This window comes from Pygocentrus nattereri, chromosome 7, assembly GCF_015220715.1.
Source record: "Pygocentrus nattereri isolate fPygNat1 chromosome 7, fPygNat1.pri, whole genome shotgun sequence".
Lineage (NCBI taxonomy): Eukaryota > Metazoa > Chordata > Actinopteri > Characiformes > Serrasalmidae > Pygocentrus > Pygocentrus nattereri.
Genome location: NC_051217.1, coordinates 34,906,227 through 34,932,093, shown reverse-complemented (window position 1 = coordinate 34,932,093; position 25,867 = coordinate 34,906,227). Strand labels below are relative to the sequence as shown.

The 25,867-nt window shown below is 40.5% G+C and overlaps 1 protein-coding gene across 1 annotated transcript in view; it reads right to left on the bottom strand.

Moving 5' to 3' along the window:
- Nucleotides 1-10,157: 10,157 nt before the first annotated feature.
- The window catches only part of ppp1r37 (protein phosphatase 1, regulatory subunit 37), a 93,788-nt gene continuing 78,078 nt past the window's right edge, over nt 10,158-25,867 (bottom strand). Inside the window, exons 7-14 of the mRNA XM_017701962.2 lie at nt 23,432-23,587; nt 21,922-22,034; nt 17,627-17,768; nt 15,645-15,811; nt 13,810-14,106; nt 12,272-13,571; nt 12,075-12,176; nt 10,158-10,894 (exon numbers count right to left, since the gene is read on the bottom strand). Of these exons, the coding sequence (XP_017557451.1) occupies nt 12,088-12,176; nt 12,272-13,571; nt 13,810-14,106; nt 15,645-15,811; nt 17,627-17,768; nt 21,922-22,034; nt 23,432-23,587 (2,264 nt within the window). The 3' untranslated portion in view covers nt 10,158-10,894; nt 12,075-12,087. The remainder of the gene's footprint in view (nt 10,895-12,074; nt 12,177-12,271; nt 13,572-13,809; nt 14,107-15,644; nt 15,812-17,626; nt 17,769-21,921; nt 22,035-23,431; nt 23,588-25,867) is intronic.

The window sequence follows — 25,867 nt, the reverse complement described above, 5'->3', positions numbered from 1 at the left end:
GTAAGGTGATTGGTGTGAAGTGACTGGTGTAAAGTAAGTAATGTAAGGTGATTGGTGTAAAGTGGCTGGTGTAAAGTAAGTAATGTAAGGTGATTGGTGTAAGGTGATTGGTGTGAAGTGACTGGTGTAAAGTGAGGAGATTTTGTACAGTTATATGTCGGATGGATGTTTAACAGTGACCATTGAAAATCATTGATTACAGGTCATTTTATTGCTTTTGTTCGCAATCACATTTCTCTTTTTACATTTTTTTGTTAAACAAATCTCATGTAGAATTCCATTTTTCCCCCACAACTCTTCATGGTCATTGAGATGTAAAACACTCATTCAAAGTGGTTTGATGTGAAATGGTTCAATGTAAAGAACTTTCTTGATCACTTTGTGATCAGTAAAGGAAGTTTTATGGAGGGCAATTTTATCTAAATTTAGTTATAAATAAATATATTGGATCTCCTTCCTTATTAAGCATGATTACACTATTTTATCAGCTGGCTGTGCCATTAACAGTATTAGTGTCAAGGACAAATGAAATTCATCTGCAGTTCCAAAGCTTAAAAACTGTTTAAAGCCTCTCTTTAAAGTCCACTGAAGTAGTTTGTTGTGGTTAATCATACAACACTAATTACCATATGAGTGTCTTTATTTGAATATACTGTTTACTTGTGTTTTTGTCTATTTTTCATCATAAACAGGCGCAGCTGTCATGAAATGACCCTTTCGCCTGTGTGGGTCTTCTCAGTGATCTGCACGGACCAGCGGACTAAAAGCCAACACAGTAGATTCTGCTTGACATGACGGAAAAGCTTTTTTCAGTGCTAAACCAACACGGGACCACATTCCACAAGTCCTGGTACACAGGCTAAAAAGCACAAGGGTGCTGACAATGATCAGTGACAATATGCTGCCTCTAAAGCCCCATTCAAACACGTTTTTAGAAGATTCACCAAAATGCAATTTTGAAAAAAAATTCTGCAGGGTCTAATAAACCACAGAGGTGGAAACGGATATTTCCGGTCACACTTAGCTGTGATTTCTTACTGCTGAAAATGTGGCCTGATGCTGAGAAATCTTATTGTAATTTACTGGTGACATAAATCATTTAGTGAAAACACTTCGCACCTGAAGAAAACAACACGCAAAGTTTCATCCACACCAAGAAAATGATACAAAACGTTCATCCACACCAAGAAAATGGTTAAAAACGTTCATCCATACCAAGAAGATAAAAAACGTTTATCTACACCAAGAAAATGATATAAAACATTCATCCACACCAAGAAAATGATATAAAACATTCATCCACACCAAGAAAATGATACAAAACGTTCATCCACACCAAGAAAATGGTACAAAACGTTCATCCACACCAAGAAAATGATACAAAACGTTCATCCACACCAAGAAAATGATACAAAACGTTCATCCACACCAAGAAAATGGTTAAAAACGTTCATCCATACCAAGAAAATGATACAAAACGTTCATCCACACCAAGAAAATGGTTAAAAACATTCATCCACACCAAGAAAATGGTACAAAACGTTCATCCACACCAAGAAAATGATACAAAACGTTCATCCACACCAAGAAAATGGTTAAAAACGTTCATCCATACCAAGAAAATGATACAAAACGTTCATCCACACCAAGAAAATGGTTAAAAACATTCATCCATACCAAGAAAATGATATAAAACATTCATCCACACCAAGAAAATGATTAAAAACGTTCATCCACACCAAGAAAATGGTTAAAAACGTTCATCCATACCAAGAAGATAAAAAACGTTTATCTACACCAAGAAAATGATATAAAACATTCATCCACACCAAGAAAATGATAAAAAACGTTCATCCATACCAAGAAAATGATACAAAATGTTCATCCACACCAAGAAAATGATTAAAAACGTTCATCCACACCAAGAAAATTATTAAAAATGTTCATCCACAAGAAGAAAATGATACAAAACGTTCATCCACACCAAGAAAATGATTCAAAACGTTCATCCACAAGAAGAAAATGATTCAAAACGTTCATCCACAAGAAGAAAATGATTCAAAACGTTCATCCACAAGAAGAAAATGATTTAAAACGTTCATCCACACCAGGAAAGTGATTCAAACGTTCATCCACACCAAGAAAATGGTTAAAAACGTTCATCCACACCAGGAAAGTGATTCAAACGTTCATCCACACCAAGAAAATGATACAAAACATTCATCCACAAAAAATGATTCAAAACGTTCATCCACACCAGGAAAGTGATTCAAACGCTCATCCACAATAAGACAATGATTCAAAACGTTCATCCACACCAAGAAAATGATACAAAACATTCATTCACAAGAAAATGATTTAAAACGTTCATCCACAAGAAGAAAATGATTCCAAACCTTCATCCACACCAAGAAAATGATTCAAAACGTTCATCCACACCAGGAAAGTGATTCAAAACGCTCATACACACCGAGAAAATGATATAAAACGTTCATCCACAAGAAGAAAAGGATTCAAAACGTTCATCCACACCAAGAAAATGATATAAAACGTTCATCCAAACTAAGAAAAGGATTTAAAACATTCATCCACACCGAGAAAATTATATAAAACGTTCATCCACAAGAAAAAAAATTATTCAAAACGTTATATAAAACGTTCATCCACACATTAATCTCCACAATGAAAATGATATAAAACATTTATCTACACCAAGAAAATGATTCAAAACGTTCATCTACACCAAGAAAATTATATAAAACGTTCATCCACAAGAAAAAAAATTATTCAAAACGTTCATCCACACTAAGAAAATGATTCAGAACGTTCATCCACACTAAGAAAATGATTCATATTGTTCATCCCAACCCAAAAATGACTGAGAAGGTTCATTCACATGAGGAACATGGCATTGTAAGGCCAAATAGTACCTAAAGAAAACATATATTTTAAAAAATTCTTTATTGCAGAGGCTATAAGGGGCGTGATAAGGCAAAGTAGGCACCAAAGAAAAGCAGTTTTTAAAAATATGTCATTGCGGAGGGGTACATGCAGGGCGTTGTGAGGCCGAATAGTTTCCACAGAAGATTTTAAGATTTAACACTAATTTCATCTTCATCTACTTTACATATAAGAACTGAGAAAACGTGTTGGTTCACTGACTGTTTTGGATAGTAAATAAATGGCTGTATTTGAATGGTAAACATCGTGACCCCTGGTTCCTATCAGCACCACTGAGTCATGAGGTTTCTCTACAATGAACTATTTCACTTCCAAACAGTTTGGATGACTGTTTAGATCTCAACCACTGAATTACGCAGAAAAAAATTATCACTTTTATATTTTTATGACAACAACAACTGCAGTTCATAACCAGCAACAGACTAGAACATTACTGAGAGGCTTTTGGCTGAAATTCAAGATACTGACAGACCTGTTAGGAGCTCACGAGCACTCATATGACTTATAGATTAGGCTGTATCTTTCATTTTACTTTGACAGGAACAAAGGTCAGCGGACATTACCTAAAAGCCTCTTTGATCTCAGTATCCTGTAGTCTTCAGCCTTTGCAACACATTAATCACCTTGCACTTTCCTGCAGGGTAAAGACATCTCTCTTCCTTTTAACACTTTTCCAAACCCAGCTGGATCTTTCCGGCCATCTTCGTTTTTGTGAAGATAACTCCACAACAGGATATCATATTCGCATCTGGACGCACATTCGTAATACATCTTGCTGACAGTTTTTTTCCAGGCAAATGTCACAACCTGTGTACAAATGGAAAGACATACTCCAGTTAACATCTTTAATATCCGTCTATCAAATAGAGATTAATGTTAGGCCAGAGGGCTGTATAAGCATTTCCCTATGAGGTCTCTCCACTGTTACATAAGAGAGAGAGATTGACCAGGGATTACTTGGAAATTCCTTCGGAGCACAATAGTAAGCACTGGCTGCAAACTCAAATACCTTGTGCCTCAGCAGGACCCGATAAAGGCGTCCTGTAAAAGGGACCCCTGGAACACGGCCTTATTGACACGCCATGTTCAAACATAATTGACGGCCAAGTAGAACAGGAACCAACCAGAAAAGCCAACATCCCAGCAAAGAGAGAATCTTCAGGCTAAGAATTCAAACAACAGTCTGGCTAAATATCAAATTTATGCAATTTTCTCATCAGCCCCAATGTAGTCGATCAGCTGAGACGTGTTTGGGGTCTTAAATTTGCTTCTTTGGTTTTGCACTGGAACCATGAGGCTGATCTGGCTAAGACATAATGGAAGCTGATAGCTTCCTGTTAGCATCATTTGGAATCATTCCCAGTGTCCTACGTTTCCAGGGAATGATGTCCTAGGGTCCTATGTTCCCAGGGCCCTACATTTCCAGGGTATGATGTTCCTAGGGTCCTACGTTCCCAGGGCCCTACGTTCCCAGGGCCCTACATTTCCAGGGTATGATGTTCTCTATATCTGTCTATCTATCTGTCTGTCTGCCCTGGGAACATGGGGCTGTCTTCTTAGACATTTCAATGTGCAAATAAAGGGCTCCTAGGAACACAGGATCTTGGGAACATCAAGATGACATCATTTTGTCATTTTTACAGATAACAATACACCGTACAGTGTCTGAAACCACATAAGCAAATTTGAGATCACTTAACAAATCACACTTTCTGCCAAGTATGTGAAGATTTAGGCTGGCAGTTTGCACAAAGCTAACGCTTCCATTACTCATAGCACCAATGCAAAAGACTTAGATACCTAACGTGGCTCAGCTTACACAGGTACACAGTCACACGTGGTTTATGTGAAGTTAATTTATGTCAGAATCATTGCTTTCAGTAGAAACCACACATTCCAAAGGGTCGCTAGACCACGTCTCCTTCACCACTGTATCCAGTGTGTCCTGTTAAGTGTTCTCCAGCAGCTCGCTAATCTCCAACATATTGCACCCCTGGGGTAAAGGAGCGTTTGATTCATGCTGCAGCGTCTCAGACCAGGCCAGTGGGGTCGTTCAGTGGGTAAGCATACCAGGCCACCTACGGTTTAGTTCCCTTTGATCTCAACCCAGAAACCCAGCACTAGGCCCACTCTCACACATTATACTCTGGTTTATGAGATTTCCCTCATTGGAAATCAATTAAAGCTACATTTAATGGCTGTGTACTGTTGCTGTGCTATGAACAGGATGGTAGGATTTCTGTCAGGCCAAGTTGCTGCCATTCATCTGCACCAAGAAAGTGAAAAATTTCCAAAGGACTCACTCATACAGTGCTGCACTGTGAAGATGTTACGTACCATAATGCGGCATCTTACAGGACTTCCAGTGGAGATCCTCAGCTTACAGTGCTCTTTAGTCAAAAGCACAGTCGCCTGAAAAAATTCCATTCAATATTACAGTCCTTATTAGTCCTCAGGCTCCGAGACAGTCCGTATTATTACTCTATCAAAGGTCCCTACACATCATAAAGTGAAACATTCTGAGGTTGTTAGGACGGCTCTGAGAACCATAGTCTGAATGAATGCTGCTATGTTTGAGGCAGTCTTTCAGACAGACAGGTTCATGACTAAATAATGTCAGCTGAGGACAGAGTTGGGCAGAAAAAGTAGCAACAGCTCACCGTTCCAGTATTCAGTAACATTGTTAGTGTATAAGTAGAATTCAGATAGACAGGGTGACTCAAAAAGATTAATCCAATTTCAAAGCACCATATTTTTACAGCCATGAGGCGCTGAGGAACCAATCACAATACAATTGTAAGGCGGGCCACATGGCAGTGAACCTCCAATAGCTCAGACCGTTCATTATTTGGACCAGCAGTTCCAAGAAAAAGGTCACCAGCATCACCAGATCTCAAGCCGTGGGACTTTATTTTGTGGGGGTAACAATTCTGTTTATGTGCCACTCCCAACAAAACTGGATGATCTCCAAAATCGCACTGAAAGTGTCGTGAGTACAGCGACACCCCACATGCTTAATGGAGTATAGGATGAATTTGACTATAGTGTTGATGTTGTCTGTACAGCTGTAAGAGGTTCATGCTGAGCACTTGTACAATTACATAACAAAACTTTATGCTCATTTAAACCATTTAGAGTTTACTACATTGATCTGTAATGATTTACAAGTGAAATAAATCATTTTGAAATCGGATGAATCTTTTTGAATTACTCTTGTATTTCAATATGTTTAGAATACATCTTGATATTGCAGATAGGGAACACTTTTTGTTAAGAGAAATTCTGCAGGTTTTTCAGAACTGCTTGATAATTCAGCTGCTGTTATTCAGAGTGGCCTGATGTGAAACACTCCATTCTAGAGAAATGTATCCAGTCAAAATTGTTCACTCTGGCTGTAATAAAAACGAGACATCTGAAGCATTAAGGCTCTGAAAACAAGATCACAGAAAAGTATTGCATGAAATGATTATGAACATGTGGTCTGGTGCCTGAGACATTGTTTTGTGATACATTTGAGATAAAGTTTTGGAGATATGTATATACACAATATACACTCACCTGCCATTTTATTAGGTACTACAGGTGCTAGTAAAAGGTTGGACCCCTTTTGCCTTCAGAACTGCCTTAATTCTTCATGTCATACTTTCAACAAGGTGCTGGAAACTTTCCTCAGAGATTTCGGTTGGTTATTTGAGTTACTGTTGCCTTTCTATCATCTCGAACCAGTCTGCCTGTTCTCTGCTGACCTCTGACATCAACAAGACATTTTCGTCCACACAACTGCCGCTCACTGGATATTTTCTCTTTTTCGGACCGTTCTCTGTAAACCCTAGAGATGGTTGTGCGTGAAAATCCCAGGAGATCAGCAGTTTATGAAATACTCAGACCAGCCCATCTGACACCAACAACCATGCCACATTCAAAGTCACTTAAATCCCCTTTCTTCCCCATTCTGATGCTCGGTCTGCACTTCAGCAAGTTGTCTTGACCACCTCTACCTGCCTAAATGCATTGAGTTGCGGCCATATGATTAGCTGATTAGCTATTTGTGTTAACAAGCAACTGAACAGGCGTACCTAATAACTTGGATGGTGAGTGTGTGTGTGTGTGTGTGTGTGTGTGTATGTGTATGTGTATATATATATATACACACATGTATACATACACATATATACATACACATATATACATATGCATATATCTATATATCTCATGTTCTTTGATTTCTCCAGTGCTTTCAACACCATACAGCCTGGGCTCCTGAAGGACAAGCTGGAATAGGCAGGGGTGGACCATAACCTAACGCTTATAATACTTATCCGACCATAATCCCGGACTACCTCACCAACCGTCCACAGTATGTGAGGACAAGGGACTGTGTGTCCGACATTGTGGTTGGTAACACAGGGGGCCTGCAGGGAACGGTGTTAGCACCGTTCCTCTTCACCCTGTACACTGCAGAGTTCATGTACAACTCACCAAACTGCCACCTACAGAAGTTCTCTGATGACTCAGCGATCGTCGGCCGCATCACAAATGAGGACGACAGAGAGTACAGAGAACTGATTCAGGACTTCGTGGACTGGTGTCTGCGGAATCACATACAGATCAATGTGGGGAAGACCAAAGAACTGGTGGTGGATTTCCGCAGGCGCACACATCCCCCTCCAGCAGTGAACATCCAGGGAACGGACATTGAAAGAGTGGACTCTTATAAGTACCTGGGTGTGCACCTTAACTGTAAACTGGACTGGCCAGACAACACTGCTGCACTTTATAGGAAAGGACAGAGCAGACTCTACCTGCTCAGGAGACTGAGGTCGTTTGGAGTGCGGGGGCCACTCCTGAGGACCTTTTTTGACACAGTGGTGGCATCAGCTATCTTCTATGGAGTGGTCTGCTGGGGCGGCAACATCTCCACTGTAGACAGGAAGAAACTGGACAAACTGATCAGGAGGGCCGGCTCGGTCCTGGGGACTCCTCTAGACCCAGTGCAGGCGGTGGGAGAAAGGAGGATGCTAAACAAGCTAGCATCCATGCTGGAGAACGACTCCCACCCTATGCATGAGACTCTGGTAGCACTGGGCAGTTCCTTCAGTGACCGACTCCTTCACCCCAAGTTTGTGAAGAGTGCTATCGCAGGTCCTTCCTTCCTGCTGCTGTGAGACTGTACAAGCAGCACTGCTCCCAGTAGACCACACACACATACAATATACACTTACATTCAGAATGTAAATATTTTTCATTGTGCAATATGTTCATAAGTGCAATACAGATCTTAAGCAACTTTTTTATCATTCTTATTTTGTTGTAAATAGTCTAGAGATTTAACATTTTTATTATTGTTATTCTGCAGCTGTAATACTGTGAATTTCCCCTCTGTGGGACTAATAATGGATCATCTTATCTTATCTAACAAAGTATCAGAGAAACAGATGGACTACAGTCTGTAACTGTAGAACTACAAAGTGCACCTATACAGTAAGTGGAGCTGATAAAATGGACAGTGAGCACAGAAACAAGGAGGTGGTCATAATGTTATGCCTGATTGGTGTACATGACGGGTGTGAACCTGTTAAGAATAGCTAAGTAAGAGAGACATTGCAAATCACAGGCTTGTACTTTGTCATCACATGCATTTATTTGAGAGAGAAACAAACAAACAAAAAAAAAATTGCCATACACATGTCTGTGTTTACCAGCACATTTCTGATTAATTTAACAGGTAATTTAAAAATTACTAAAAATTAAAGCATTGCAAATGTTGGGTTGGGGGCAGCACAGAAGTGTCAGTTATTTTAGGCCAATGACAATCTGGATGTAGAGACCAATCTGTCCTGGGGCTTTAGCTTCTCATTCGCAGGACAAACCCGTAGCAGCCAAAGATAACAGCCAGCACGAGCGAGCCAGAGACTACGGGATGGGGTATAACAGAAAGTGGCCGAAAGAGATAAACTGTACGTTCTTATGACCCCAGAAACATTTTTTTTTTATGCTAAGTTCGTGTCTCCAGCTCCCCCTGCTGGCTGCTGTTTCACCCGACAGTAGTGTTTTCTTTATACATTAACATTCATTCAGCCTTTTCCACTCTCTACCCTGAAACAGCGTGCATTCTCACATCCAAAAAAAACCCAAAAAACAAAAAAAACTGCACTTTCCCCAAAGTTCCAGCCTTGATTTTATATATATATATTTAATCAACCCCCCAAAAATTCCCTTACCCCTTAAAAAAAAGTATAATTGCTCTTTATATAATCTGAAAATATACACCAAATGGGGGAATCTTTAAAATCAAATCCCTCAGTAACAACTAATAAAAGACAGGGTGAGGAAAAGAAGAAGAAAAAAAAAAAAAAAAAAAAAAAAAAAAAAAAAATCACTCAAAAGAAAAAGGCTCATAATGCAATAAAATAAATAGAAATGATTCGTCAAAGCAACAGAAAAAAAAACAAACAAAAAAAAAAGAGGAGAAGGCTTAAAGGCAATGTGTCAAAAACCTTTCTTCGGGTGCAAATCATGGTGGCACAAAGGGTGAAACCAGAGGAAGGCAGAGAGCGAGAGAGCGAGAGAGCGAGAGAGAGAGAGAGAGAGAGAGAGAGAGCGAGAGAGAGCGAGAGCACGAGAGAGAGAGAGAGAGGGAGAGAGAGAGAGGGCGAGAGAGAGCGAGAGAGAGCGAGAGAGAGAGAGAGCGAGAGAGAGCGAGAGAGAGCGAGAGAGAGAGAGAGAGAGAGAGAGAGCGAGCGAGAGAGAGCGAGCGAGAGAGAGAGAGAGAGAGGGAGAGAGAGAGAGGGAGAGAGGGAGAGAGAGAGAGAGAGAGAGAGAGAGAGAGAGAGAGAGAGAGCTACAAACACTGTATTCCTCTTTGTTTCTTTATATAAGAACGGTTCACAAACTTCTCTGGAAGGAAGAAAATCACAGATGATCTGGGAATTTCAGCAGTTTCTCGCTACACAACAGCAGGTTGTCAGTTGTCCAGCCAATGCAGAATGCAGAACATTCACCTGGGTTTCCAGAAGGCTTCAGAGACCACTCTTCCGCTGGGGTCATTGAAAAAAAGCCTTGAGAGATCTTTGCAGATGTCTTGGTCAACAACGAAAAGAAAAACAAACAAACAAAAACAGGAGAACACACAGCTAGCCAGACACCATGACGGTTCCTGAGCAGGACCAAAAGGAACAAACAAAAAAAGGGAATCGCTTTGGCGGGGTGGTGTTTTTTTTTTTTTTTGGTCTTTTTCTTTTATCTTCTGGAGACAGAACAATACGTGACACACACACACACAAACACACCTGCACACACTTACAAAGCAAACAGCATTTATTCCACCCCCGGTCCCCGATCCTGGACCCCCAAATCAGTCCTGAGAGCCAAAGAGCAAAACTCATTCAGTGTCCCGCACAATCGGATCTTGTCAGTTCTCCAAGACCTTTTTTATTCCCCAGAAAAAGGACTGGTCCTTCTTCCTGCTACAGTAACTTCTGGAGTACATGCTGGGGGGGGCGCCGGAGAGCGGTGTGCCATAGTCCACTGCTCGGCATCGGTGGAAGAGGAGCGAAGAGAGAGTGCGAGTGTGTTGTTTTTTCTGTGCATGTGTGTCTGTCTTTGGTTTCTGTCCCGTCTATTGAATCCCACTGTCGAGGGGAATGTAGTGACGGATGACAGGACAACATGAAACGATCGTAATCCTCTCATCTGAGTCGTTTAAAAAAAGGAGTCAAATATTTGTGTTTCATAGTGTTTTAGACTGTAGTGAATGTCTCAGGAGCATCTGATTCATGATGCTGTTGTTTTGTTTTTCCTTGATCTTTGTGTTTGAGTCCTCTCTAAGCGTCTGTGTTGGAGGGAAGGAGCTGTGTGGTGTAGCAGAAGAAAGATGGGAGCAGGAGACTCCAAAGCCCAGGGGTTGCACACAGTCTCCCTACATGGGTGGACCCTGTGGGCCAAGACAAAACAAGGGTTAAGGAGAGGTTTTAGGCATTCTTCTGCACATTTTAAAGCACAATTCAAAACATAGTGAAAATAACTTTTTCAGAACTTTGTCTGAGGACCAACGTTAATTAGCAAATTAGCTAACAAGTGTATCTCCTCAGCATGGGAGTGGGGGGGGGGGATTATGGGGGAATGTCATTTGCCCTTGAAAAAAGGAATTTAAATCTTTCAAGGTTCATCACAATGAGATCATACACTGATTCTTGCCAGAGGTTTCCCTGTCAGTTTCCCTTCGTCATTTCTGAGATATTCATTAAAGCTTCATCAAGTTTCAGTCTCCATTTCCCAAATGCTTTAGCTAAGCGTCCTAACGTTATTCCTCCTAATAAACAGACACATTCAGACAATGTCATCATCAACATTAACAAACAAAAGGTAGTAAGAGGGATGGTGGAGTTATAAAAGAAAAACATCTCACAGTGAAAGCAGCATTTTACAGTATAAATAAATGCAGCCTCATTATACTAATAGTGAACTACGCTGCCTGACGCAGCTACCTAAAAACCATAGAAACAGACTAAACAGAAGTTAGGACAATGTCGGGGTTTACCTCAAAGTATTTAGGAGGTTTAGTCTAGTTAGGATGTTGGTGTGATACTGTATCCTTAGCTGGAAATAATGATCAGATTAGGAACTGTTATTTTTTAATAGCTGCAGTCCGAAATTCAGTCTATACTTAAGTCATCATGGTGACTAAACAGATCAGTCAGACCCCCCCAATAAAGTTACTGACTAGTAATGAGCCACCAGTTAATTATCAACTACTGGCTTGGTTGAGAATTACAATGAGCTTATATTCCACCAATTACACTCATGCAAAATACATTCCTAAATCATCAAACACTTGTCTTAAACCATGTTAACTTAATTTCGCCCAGACTACAGGCTAATAATACTGACATTCTGGAAAACTGAACTTAGAAATGCAACTAAGCTATGCTAGCTATGGGAGATACTGACAAAAAAATAAAATAAAAAGAAAGTACAGTGTTGAGGGAATGTACTATTTAGTACATAGCTTACTTTTAATCTCACAGTAGGTACTAAATAGCAGATTTTAAAGTTAATTAATAAACAATAATTGTGCAGCTAGACCATTGCGTATCTACTTTAAAAGGGTTTACCGTAGCTACAGCACTAAGGTGTGTCTCTGCTTGTATCCAGACTGGCCTCTAAGAGGAGCTCTTCCAGATCCTGTCCACAGCTCAACTCCGCCGTCACGCTCACTGTGAAAACAAATAAAATATGAGCATAAAAGGATAGGCTCTGAAAAATTTGCTATGATAATCCTCATCGTTCTGATAATCCTGCTGGAACTCACTGTGCTCCATGACGCAGCAGGCAGCTTTGGGCGTCTCTGGCTCCAGCAGGTGGAAGGCAAACTCAGGCTTGAGGCCATTGGGCAGGGTGGCCGTCTCTGCACTAATGCACTCCGCCTCCTCTATGAAGCTTTCATCTGGAGAATCAGCCAAATCCTCTGTCCCTGCGGAGGTGATACAGTCCTGATCCACTGGGGGGTGCTCAAGTGCCAGTCCCTCTGCGACAGTCTGCGAGGGAGTACATGAAACACTGTTTGCTGTAGCAGTCTGTGGCTGCGCTCTGGATATGGCCTGTTCCAGTGAAACCACCGTGTCCATCTCAAAATCAACTAGCTGACCCATTTGTGCGTGTTTTTTAATATTTTCATCGTGCAAATCACTTTCAGCTGCTGGCTTTAGGATCTGTTTCTCTTTCTGGGACATCACTGGCTCAGTGAGCTCATTTGGGAGTTCATTGTTTGTTACTGGCTCTACCAGAGAGGGAGAGACGTTGTTCTCCAGAAGCCCCTCACTGAGAAGTTCCTGTGTGGCTCCTTGTATTGAAGTCTGCTGGCTCTGAGTATCATTCTCTGTCAGTGTCTCTGCTGCGTCCTCACTAGCTGCCACCCTCTGGTGTTGTTCCAGCTGGGTGTTGGCCAGCTCCATATTGCTGACCGTAGAAGATTGCTGCTCTGTCGTGGTCTGTAATAATACCTGTGCCTCTTGCAGTTGTGGCTGAGGTACAGGCTCTGCTGGCGGTGTCTCCCGAGGCTGGGATGGCTCTGAAGGGCTTTGTGAAGTTTTCTCATTGGTCTGCTGAGTTGAAGCAGCTTTCTCTGCACTTGAATGCTTCTCCTCAAACTGTGGTGCAGATGGTTCAGAAGGTGCTTTAGGACTGGGTAGCTCTGGAAGCTTGGGTGCTGCAGTTTTGGTCTCTTGCGTCCTCTCCTGGAGGCTCTTGGCCAGTGCAAGTAGTGACTGCTGCTGTTCTGGTGGACTCTCCACACGAGTTACCATAAAGATCTTGTGACCCCTCCCAGGGCTGGACACAGAGATGCAGCGGCCAGGGGAGGGTGGGGCGCCTGCAGGCACGCTCGCCTCCGTTACTGTGATGCTTGAAACCACAGTTGGGCTCTCAGAGGCAGTAGGGGTGGGGCAGGGGGCGGGTCTCGAAACTGAGCTGGTCTGAGAGGCACAGAGGGCCGTGGTTACTGCTAAGACTGGGGGTGGGGTTTGTTTTAGGGGGGATGTCTGCACCGTGGCTTTCACAACTTCGGCATCAACTTCTTCTTCGTCATCATCAGTATCTGAATCTGAATCATCCTGTGAGTAGGGATGGGTATACTGGTTATCAATATGGTACATCAGTGCTAGTGGTGGTGTTTTTTTTTTTTTTTTTAATCAATTATGTTTTCAAATGATATTTTTTACTATTAAAAAGCCACACTGCTTTCTGCATTTACGACAAGAAGTCAGAACAGAGACCTGTTTACAATGGACTTTATCGACACGCTAGTTTTATTAATTAATCTTTCAGAACCAGGTTTAATGACTTTCCTACCTGTGTGGCTGCTGGGTGAGCTTCATCCTCTTGGCTTTTGGATGACTTCTCACCATCATCCTCATCCTCGTCTCCCTCAGGCACAGTCTTTTCTCTCTCTCCTTGGTCTCCGGACGCAGTGGGGTCTTCCTCCTCTTCCTCTGGAGGTGGCTCTTCAGTGGCAATTTCAGCCATAGAGGCTGACTGCCTCATCAGCTGCTGCGACTCCTCCTTCTCTTTAGCCAGAATGAAGTTCCGCTTGCAGCCATTCTGGATCTCTGCCAGCAGGGCCCGCTGTGTCTCAATAAAGCTTTTCACCTGAGAGCGTGAGAGACAGAGAGCAACACAGAGACGTTCGCTTAGTCAGAAGTTTGTAATTTAAGGTTTGTGCACTGGAGCTGCAAGGCAAATGTAGCTATAATAAGCTGATCATTTCATGTTTCTGTCAATTACATGGATGGTGTGTTTTCATTACTTGTTAACTACATTAGGTTCACAGCTCCATAGTACTGACGGACTACGTTCATATATAAGTTCAGAAACCAACACCTTGGAACCAGCCTTGTGACCAAAAGGTCAAAGGTTTGATCCCCTGAGCTGACAGGACGTGACTGAAGTGCCCTTGAGCAAGGCACCTTACCTCCAACTGCTACCCCGGCGCAGTGGATAGGGCTGCCCACCGCTCCGGGCAGGTGTGCTCACTGCCCCCTAGTGTGTGTGTTCACTAGTGTGCATGTATGTGGGTGTTGGATGGGTAAAAGGCAGAAGTCTAATTCCTCTGTGTGCAAACACACTTGGCCAGTATTTCTGAATTCATTCATTCAATTCATTCTTTTTGCAACGTTTCAACGAGAAAACCATACAGATTTTTAAAATGAAACCTCTTGTTGATCTCAGACTAAAATACAGGGGTACTTGCTGTAGAAATATTCAGTTAATCGAGTTTAACAACTACACACAGGTCCCTTAATTGTACTTTCGTCCAGGTATTTTGACTTTTTTTTTTTTAAATTGGTTTCTCACCATATCAAAGACAAAAGCACCAATATTTATTATAAAGACCTTTAGTGTATTATAAATTAAGGCCATTCCAAAAACTTTGCCCATCACCTGTATTCCACACTGTTCCAAAAAAGAGGGAAGTTCAGACACCACCACCTGTTGCAGGGCCAGCCTTGCAACCGGAAGGTCTCTGGTTCGATCCTCTGATGAGACATGACTGAAGTGCCCTTGAGCAAGACACCTAACCCCCAACTGCTCCCCGGTTGCTGTGGATAGGGCTGCCCACTGCTCTGGGCAGGTGTGCTCACTGCCCCTAATGTGTCTTCACTAGTGTGTATGTGGTGTTTCACCGCACAGGTGGGTTAAATGTGGAGTCCGTTGTGGGACTAATGAGCGTCACTTAATCTTAATCTTCAATCAACAAGCACAATGTAATTTAAAAAGGGCTGTCAGAAAACAGCACATTCTACATGATTTTCAGAGGAAAACTAAAATTAGTTGTTAATTCTAACAAGACTTTACAAGGTAACAAGAGTTAGGTTCATCGTTTTGGTTGCTAACAATGTAATTTATGCATAACATTTTACCCCCATGGTACGAAAGCTACAGAAGAAAGATGTGAATATAAAGATGTGAAAAAAGGAAACCAAAAACAAGGCTCTCTTTTCGATTTTCGGTGGTGCTCTATTAGCCCTGATCAACCCATAAGAGTTAAACGCTGTTGGTTTGTTGGCTGAATAATGACCAAAAACTGCTGCTGTGCTGTGTTTGGGGGAGGAGATTTGACCTATATGATTCAGGTGAACGGCATACTCAGCCGAGATGTGTCGAGTTTGTATGTTTGTATGCTTCACCGTCTCTTTCTTGGGCTCCCGGTCCAGGTCAAGACGGAGCAGTGAAGTGTTGACCTTCAGGGCGAGAGACAGGGCCATAAGCCCGCCAGTCTTGATCTCGTTCTCCCGCAGGTCCAGCCGCAATAGCCGTGGACTCTCAGCAATAAATTCGGCCACAGCTACGGCCCCTGAAACACAAGGCCACAGGAAAGGTCAGTTCCAAGCTACGAGTTTTCAAATGATTGACTTTAAATAAGGGAATCTAAGCACACATTAGGGCTACACAATGTAAACAACATTTCATACTGCAATTAATTTATGTATCAAATAAAACAACATAAAATTAAATTAAAAACACACTATTTGATCCTTGATGTGATGTAGTAGAAGAATGACCTGTGTTATCAGAAGGATTTACATTTGTAGGATCATATGAATGCCTTGATTCAACCACAGAAACTCATCTGGAGTGTCTGAGTTTGGCCTGGATGTTTGCGTAATAAAATATATAGTGATGGTTAGAAGGCTCGTTTGCATATCACAGCCTTTACCGACATCAGTAATGAAAAAGCCAATGTCTTGATAACAATTATGAAATGATATATGATGTAGCATTAGAACATTTCTATACATTCAGAGACGGGAAGCGTGCCCATAATGTGCCTCAATTGAATCCTACAGCTCATTTTAGCCAATGAAAAATGCTGCTGCAAGGTCCGCCCACCCAGTCTTCATGGTAACCACTGGAATGTGAATGCAGCCAACTCCACATTCAGTAATGAAAATTGTGCTTCACTTTCTAATTTTCTTTGAAGACTGGCGTTATTTGTTTTGATATGTAGTCGACTGAACTGTTAAAAATAGTTAACAGTTTTATTTGATGGTTTTAGTTCTTGTTGCTAAAATGTCAGTCAGTCTCAAAAAGTCCACTATGGCTATATGTTCATGTTGCCAGGCAGAAGTGGCACAAATCAGATTTTTTGCCCTAATGTGACTCAGATGTGATGTTTTCAGGCTGTGTGGAAACACAAATCAGCTCTTTTTAAATCTGACCTGAGCCACTTTCATATGAGGTCCTAGATCAGATACGTATGCGAGGCCATCTGATCTTAATGTGAACAGAAGATAAAGCCTGTAAATGGTGAGCCTGTAAACGCAGCTAATCTCACCTTTCTCTCCTTCATCTCGCTCTAATAATGAAGCTGAGACCTGATCAGAATTAATGATCTTCTCAGCGAAGCTCGTTCTGCTCGTTAATTTGTGCTGACGATGCACGTGATTCATTTACATGACGTTACCACTTACCTAAACCAGTATGAACCAACATGTCAGAGAGATCGGATTTGAGCAGTGAGGCTTGTAATGTGAACTTATTATAGCTTATTATTTGGCATGTTAGCTAATGGGGCTGGAATAGAAGGTAGCGTATCTAGCCTGTTAAGTATTTGCTCCGTACCTGTTTTCTTCGATTTTTGCTAATTTGTTAATGTTTCAGATCATCTAACTAATTTTAATAGAAGATAAAGAGAACATGACAAAACACAAAATGCAGCTTTTAAATGATCATTCTGAGATTTATTCAAAACCCATTCGTTATAAACGTTACACTTGCCAATTTTGATCAAAGTTAGCAAAAGCAGCCTTTATAAACACACTTATAAACATTTAAGACAAGCTTATGCAGGTGCCAGGTAGCCTTATGAGCAGTACTCTACAGTAAAGTGTTGCCACAGTAGGTTCAACCAAAGTGTCCTTAACTTTCAGGAGGTGATTTTCTGTGGTGTTGATGGTTTCATTTTTAGAAAATGTATCTCTTATGTAAATAATTCAGGCCTGTTTTAAACATTTAACATTTGACTAGATTTAAGCATTTATTTGTTGCCTATTATTAAAAAACAAAACAAAATAAAAACCCCCCAAAAAACAAAAAACTATGGCTGCCTTTGAGAAAGCTGGCCATATCTAGCCCTGCACACAAACCAATGCAGCAGATGAAGTTTTACCTTCACAGGACAGCTTGGTGGAGGCCAGGCCCAGCCGGAGGACGGAGCGGTTGGCTATCAGTCCGTCCTTCAGTTTGTGCACTCCCTCATTGCTGATTGCATTATGGCCAAGGTTCAGAGTCTCCAGACTCTGTGTGCACGGCTAGAGAGAGACAGAAAGAGAGAAAAAGAGAAAGACAAAAAGAATGTCAGAGACAGCATTTTAGACATGACATCTGGATGTTTTCATCAACATATTTATAAATTCATAAGACAACTGTCAGAGATGAAAAACGGTCAACCTTTAAAAACCATTAGAACGTAACAGACTTGAACAGGTGGAAAATAAACAAGATAAAATTAAATAAAATAGTTAAAATAAAAAACAATTATGCTTCTTTTGGTAAATCATTTTGCAATCATACAATCACATGATGGAAGGAATACACAGAAAACTATAGAATACAGAACACACAAACTTCTGCATTTCTTTAGTGTTTAAGGCTGCAAAAACTAATAGACATCATCCAAAATGTCACTAACAGAAAATTCTTAGCACCGAATCTCAGTTTTTAGTGATTGCCTTTTATACTCGTCATCTGACTGAAAGAGCAAAAATACTCGCTGGCAGAGACTACAGGAGAGAACTGTACACAGCCCAAAAAGCCTAAAACATCAGAACACTCAACCTTTAAATCATCTGAAAAGACATCACCTGGCACAAAAGAACAACTGTTATTTAAGCAGGGGAACACGAGAGGTACAGCAAAATAACATGATGACAGTCGTGATGTCACTGGCGATAACACATGACCTTGAGTGTTCTATCGCTTTTATACAACCGTTAAATAAAGTAAGACATTAATAAACTGGGTTGTGCACGTGGCGCTTAATATGTTTTAATGTTCAGTTCCTTCCACCAAATTATAGTTCCTTAACAAGCAGCTTGTTGCTACGTCAGACTCCGTAGTCTGTAACTGACTCCGCCCTCGCTGCACAGCCGGCAGTTCGTTCTCCAGCTCATTTTATAAAATGGTTATATTTGTTCTGTAGTCATTGTTACCCCTGTTTCCTACCACCACCACTGTAAAGGACAGTTTCTCTAAAAAACACTCTAAATAATTTTTACATCTCAAAGATGTAATTATGCAGAGCAGAAATTCAGAAAAAAATAAATCAGTACAACTCCCATCATGGTGGTGCAATACAACTCAGGTAGCTTCAACATCAAGCATCTGGGATGAACTCTCACAGCCACTGTTGTCATTAAATAACCTTTTTAGACGACAGCAGCAGGTTTAAGGCGGGTTTCGGAGTAAAAAGACCTAGAACCACAATAACATGCAATTATTTGCTGCTCTCTTCAGTACAAAGTGTTCCTTGAACCTGCTGAAACAGCAGTGCTTTCCCCTGTGAGAGAGAAAGTGTGCATCCATCTCTGTCTGCAGAGATCACAGACTAAATTAACTACAGGATTCCAACAGCAGGAGAAGCAGCAGGACAGCAGCCACATACAAAAACAAATACATACAATATGTACTCCACTAGTGAGAGAGACTCAGGGAAACAGACAGATTTATAAAGCAGAAAGAGGCAAGAGAGATGCATCGAAGAGACTACAAGAACACTGCCTGCCTGGGTTCTAAATCAAGCTATTTTTGCTGCCTCCTACATGCAGAATATAGGTTGCTGTCTGCATGGTAAACTGGGGAAATGCCTTCTGTAGACTATGAGGTCCAAAATAGACTGAAACTGTCTAGAAGTATGTTTATGTGCAGACCTGGATACGTCAAACACATTATGGCTGCTTTTCCACTATCGAGCCAATTGGTTCTCAGGGCCATACTGGGTCGTTCCACGCTGGTCTGGACTCGTGGGACCGGTTACAAACCAGAACCAGGAAATACTCAAGAAAACTACACGATGGCTAACTGCTAACAGGCTAGCAGTCATCCACCACAAACACCCGATAGTAAGAGAATAGTGGACCACTGATGGCAAATCTGGTGGTCCGCTGGCATTTTGCTCAGTGTTTTCTGGGCGGCCCACTGGTTGTTAAGCAGAGTATTAGACAAAAGTCCACTTTTCATCACTCATTTTCCACTAACAGCCCAATTTACTGATTTTTCCTTCCTTCCTTCCTTCCTTTATTTATACTTTGTTAATTAGTCATGTAAATAATTTTAATTTAACTCGGTGTCAGGAACATTTTCTATATAATCATTTTATATCACGCTGAGTCATTTTTTTCTCTCATTTGTTTGTAATATTTGTTTAATTTTTAACCCAAAAGTCTGTGTGAATTTATAATCTGTTTGAGGAGATTAAAAATATAGTTAAAACTTGTATGCAGGACAGTAATCTGAGTGGTCGGTTGGTGGACCAGCAGTGGCAGTCGGGGGGTGGCAACCTAATCAAGCCAGCGGACTGATATATTGCTGTTGTCGGAACAAAACCTCAGACCTCCATTACTATCGTTTTTCAGTTTTTGACCATTTGAAAATGCATGTTGACTGTGTTTACTGTGTGTAAATTTCATCAAAGATGGACCAAAATAAATGGTCAAAAATGACTTGGAAAAAAACTGCTTTCACTGACTTACATTGACAGTAATGTTTGTTTTTTTCCTTCTCCTGTAAAGTCACCATTTTGGAGATGCAAGGTTTTATTCCGACAACAGCGATATGCTCGCTATATGCTCATTATGCTCTAAACGGTTAAGGTTGTTATTTGACAATCTGTTACTGAAACAGCCTGTTCTGTGGTGGGTTTTACCAAAGCCAGTTTATGAGGAGCCTGGCCACTTCCTATTTCCCCCGTTATATCAGAAACAGGCCTGCTAAACAGCAGTGGCGCTTAATGGCTAAAAACAAAAAGTTAAAATAGTTTTTAATCACTCGCCCAGAACTTTCCTTTAATTTTACAAAGTAGAAGGATGTATTTCACTAAAAAACAAATCTCTTACCTCATATATATATATATATATATATATATATATATATATATATATATATATATATATATATATATATATATATAATTTATTTATTTCCTTTTTCTATAGTAAATGGACTTTGGGCAGCAGAAGGCGGGTATTACTGCTAGAGCATGACAACTGATTGCCGAGCAGAGCAGCTAATTGGTTGTTTGTGCTCACTGACATCATGGACAAGCACAAGGTGCCGTTTTAAACTCCTATAACTTGAGTTTAAGCGTTTGAGAAAACCGGAAGACACTGCAGAGTGGTAATTCTCATCTCTACAAGTTCTCTGGTTTTAACTGTAGCCGAATAACTATATTAGCATTAGCGTTGCCCAGCAGGGCTCACCTCAAAGCACCACAGAACAACAACTTTTTTTTTTTTTAATCTTTCCATCACTTCATCACCAGTCATTTGAATTTCTGCTCTCAGACACAAGTCTTTAAGCATGATAGATCTGAGCTCGTACTGCAGTGCATATTTTATCATCTATACTTCTGATAGCAGAGCAGTTAGTCGAATTGAACCTGCACTGTGGTGTTTGGTTCTCCTTAGCTAGGAGAGAGGAGCCAACTAGCAGTTTAATCTACCATTTGTCACCGTGTTTGCACACTGTGAAATTAGACCTCTGCATTTAACCCATCCGTGCAGTGAAACACCCACATACACGCACACTAGTGAACACACACTAGGGGGCAGTGAGCACACTTGCCCGGAGCAGTGGGCAACCCTATCCACGGCGCCCGGGGAGCAATTGGGGGAATAGGTGTCTTGCTCAAGGGCACTTCAGTCATGGACTGTCAGCCGAGGGGCTCGAACCGGCGACCTTCCGCTCACAGGGCTGGTTCCCTAACCTCCAGCCCATGACTGCTTAGCTAGGAGGCTCCAGCTTCAAACACCAGAGAAGAGCTTAATTTTTAATGTTTTCTGGCTAACATCAGCCTCAGATATGAGTCATTATCATCAAAAAAAATCAACAAAAATGGAGGTATATAAGGTTTTCATTGGACAGCAACGAAATATTGGTCACATTTAATCTACAATTTGAAATCGAGGTGGCCATGGCTGGTCACTGAGAAAATCATTAAAATTAAGCCACGTTTTGTGACAAATTAGCATCAAAATCCCAGGTTTTAGGTTAATGTAAAGCATCTCCAGAGCATCTCACTCCATTAGCAATGCTTCTATTGACTACACGCTTATAACAACAGTGGTTTCACCTTAAAGCAGCTGAAGACACGAATTAGAAGAGGTGTCTGGATACTTTCAGACATATTGTGTTTGCAAACATTTACGTGCCTTTGCATGTGTGTCTATGAGATGCTAATCATTTTACCAGTGCAGCAGCGAGGTAACCCATGCCGTTGTGCGTGAGCTGGTTGTTCCAGAGCACCAGGGTCACCAGGCCTTTCCTCTGCTCTTTCAGACCCTCACACACGTACGCCAACCCTGCAAAGAACGTATAACCAAATAAGACAAGAACAGAAATCATAAATCATACAAATTTAGACAGGGCTAAGCTAGGAGAAGCCACTAGCAAAGCTAATGAAACCAGATGATGAACCAGAAATTTAAATAAATAAAAGTTAAATAAATAAATAAATGGTTAAAAAAAAGTTTACATTAAATAAAGTAACTAAAATTCTACATAAATATAAGTATTCAAGGAAAAAAGGCCACATGGATCCAGGTCTGTGCAGACTGTTGAAGGAAAGTAAAAGAAACAATGTTTTTAATCACTATTTTTCATTTAATTACCATTAAAATGATTTGCAAACCCTTTGATTTTTACAGTTTGATTCTAGGCCTATTTTATCTTTTTTAGGACAAACTTTTTAGTCTTTCAGTATTTCAGCTGGAAAAAAAGTCATTTTGATCCATTTGGTCTATAATAAAATACCTGCCCTTAAAATCAGTCTCAAAGTAGGAACTTGAAGACATGAGAGAATGGTCAGGGTAACAGGAATAAAGGTCAGCTAAGCAGGAGGGCATCTCCTACCATGTAGGACAGGGGTCGCAACCCAAATGTTAAGAAGAGCCATTCTGTCCTTCCAACAAAAATCTATTTGCCTTGGGAGCCACATTTATTGAAGTAACCGTCTTGGGTGTAAATATGTGTCAGTAAGTCTCAGTATACATTAAAATATATATACAAAACCACAGACTGACTTTGCTCTGCTTTAGACTTCAGCTGTAGCCACTTTTCTGACATCCCTGGCAGGAAACTTTATTGCAAAAGTAGAACAGTTTCTTATAAAATGTCCCTCAATATTCACCTTTTACAAGGCTTAAGTCACTTCTCATTCTCCAACTTCTTGTTTGAATTATCCTGTTCCACCTTAAATAGTGCCTAAGGTGCCAGAACTGCTGCACCATTTAAGGTGGAATGGAAAAACAAGAAGCTGGCAAAATAGGAGCAGACTTCAGCGTTGCAACATTTTAGTGTTTGAGAGTTTCTCGCTGCAAACTAAACGTACCAGGAAACCAGCTGGAGTGACCATAAATAAGTCCATGCAACACCAAATCGATGTTCGTCTTAAATCTCTCTCTTTGCCGTTTCGTTAGCTACTAGCCAGGCAAGACAGAAGTCTGTGCACCAACCTTCAGGGTTAAAGGGAGGTGATTTAACAGTTATACAGTCCAGCTTTTAAGATGTTAAACTATTATTTTTTCCTAAAAACCTATTTCTGCTGTGGAGCCACAACAGGGCAGTAAGAGAGCCGTGTGCTGCCGACCCCTGGTGTAGGGCAACTAAACAAGAAAACAAACAAACTGTGAGGAAAACAACACACTGAAAACCCCAAATCTCCAACCAAGAACAATTAGAGAGCATTCCGCTTGCTGACCTGAGTCCAGTATGTGGTTGTTCCTCAGGTCGAGGATCTGGATGTTGTAGTTGAATTTGAGAAGGTTGCCCAGCTGAGCTGAGTCCTGCAGGCCGTTCAGCTTATTATCAGCCAGGTACAGCTCACGCAGGTTCATATTCATCTTCAGAGCTGTGGCTGTGGATGGATACAGACACAGAGCCAGCCATCAATAAGACACAAAAAAGAAAAGTAGTGATTTAATGGCATCGATTTTATTAATGCTGCTGGATTATCTGAATTCCATTCAGAATGAGCTTGTGCACCTTTTATACAGTTACAGAAAACATGAGAATGCACAGTAAGCTCCAGTTCTACACAGTAACATTAAAAAAAAATTATGTTGCCAAAGGGAATGTGCATATGGCATAACTCTACCGGTGGGAGAATTTTATTATTATTTTTATTGCTAGCATGATATGAGTTTCTGTGATTAACATGCCTTAAATGAGAAGACTTCTCACCTGCTGGTAAAATTAAATGAGCATAAATATATATGGATTACTCTATCCACTGAGTTAAAACTGCAATATCACAAGGAAAAAAACTATTATTACTATTATACACTAAGATGCAAATTATATATATATATATATATATATATATATATATATATATATACACTGGGGACAGTTATATATAATAGATATCTGTCACAAGTTCTAACCCCTAAATTTCAACACATAAAAAATAATATCTCTTTATTTTGCATTTTTTTTAACCTTTTTAGTGTTTTTTTAAAAAGTGAAATTGTAAGATTTAGACTTTATCCTGAATTTAATTTTGATATAAAAAAACATTTATTCAAAAAATACTGTCTGAATGATTTCACGTCACTTCCAAAAACCAGAGTTTTAGGCCACAGACTGAGCCTTATTGAAGCCACAGCCCTGCATTTTAGAGCAGGAAGTGAGGCTGGATCCCTGTCCCTCATGGCTATTACAATTTCACTATCTTTATTTATTAATTTATTTTTGCTAGACGTTATTTTACTGTTTACACAGCAAAAAAAGCCCTCTATTTTAATAGTAATTTATAGTAACTATTGACTATTTGTGAGCAAAGCCCTGCGTCCTACAGAACTGTAACTGATTCAAACAACTTTGAGATCAGAGATTTCAAAATAATCTTGTCAAAATGTTGTCAAAATAACCAATTTTAAACTGAATGAAAAAGAGTGAGGACAATGTACGGTAAGAGTGCCTGGCACCACTCATGGTCCAACCTACAAAGTACTAACACACATTCAGTCTAATCCACACACCTAATCCAGTTACTCAAGAAGAATTCTGGACCTTATTAGCGCAAGGTGTGTTACAACAGCTTTGGATCTACACCCAGCAGGGCAGTGTACACCCAGCTGCAGGACTAGGCACGTTTACACTGAATCACTCTTTAGTTTAAGGCCATTCATTCTTTCTCCTAGCCTCACTGTTGTAACGAGGCTTTACCAACAATAAAGTGCAGATTAGATCAACACTTTTCCGACCAGAATGACTTCCTCTACTGCTATGACTGCACTCCTTTCTGGGCTCGGAGACATTTTAAAGGTTGAGAATTACATTCGTATATCAAACTATGATCTTTTCATTTTGTTCCTCTCTTCTGCAGAATGCAGTGCCCCCTTCTTCAGCTTCTTTCACCCTCTTATCACGTTTTTCTTCTAGTCCATATTTTTCTGCTTGCCTAAACTCTCTATCAGTCTTTAATGCTGACACTGCATTCTCTTATTCAGTGGCACTCACCCTTGATCTTCTGCTTTAGAGTAGGTCTGTTTTATTTAATTTTATATGTCTTTTTTTTTTTTATTACTGACCACCTTATATTTTAATCTCCTTTTCTCTTCCTTCACTCTCTCTGTTCGTCTCTACCCACTTTCCCGCTCATTTATTCCTCAATTGTACAATGTTGCCTCAGGGCAGCAAACCCATTTTCCTCACTTTACGATTACATTACACATATTTAAAGACAACAACAGGGTTAACAATAAAGGGAAGAGTTTGAGTAAGTCAATAAAAGGCATGGTCATACTATGTCTCAGTTGTTATGATTCAGCATCACTTTTTTTTCTCATGAGAATTTGCAGAAATATGCTTGTTGCCTAGAAGCAACACTGTGCTACAGTGGAATGGATCTGGCCAGCCACAAGCCAGGTCTCACCACCTCAGGGAAGCAGCTCCATATAATTTCCTTGTGAGCAACATACCCAAAAAGGAACCCTGCACACACAATCTGGTCTGTTTTATGCAAGAAAAGTGAACTGAATATTTATATATTTACTTTTAAATTGCTCTTATATTGCATGCAATAGAGGGCTAATCATTTTCTCTCGCCTCCCCCGCTCTACTTCATTCATTTACACTCCATTTATGCATTTAGCAGACGCTCTAAGAGCAGCGAATAAAATGTGCAGATATG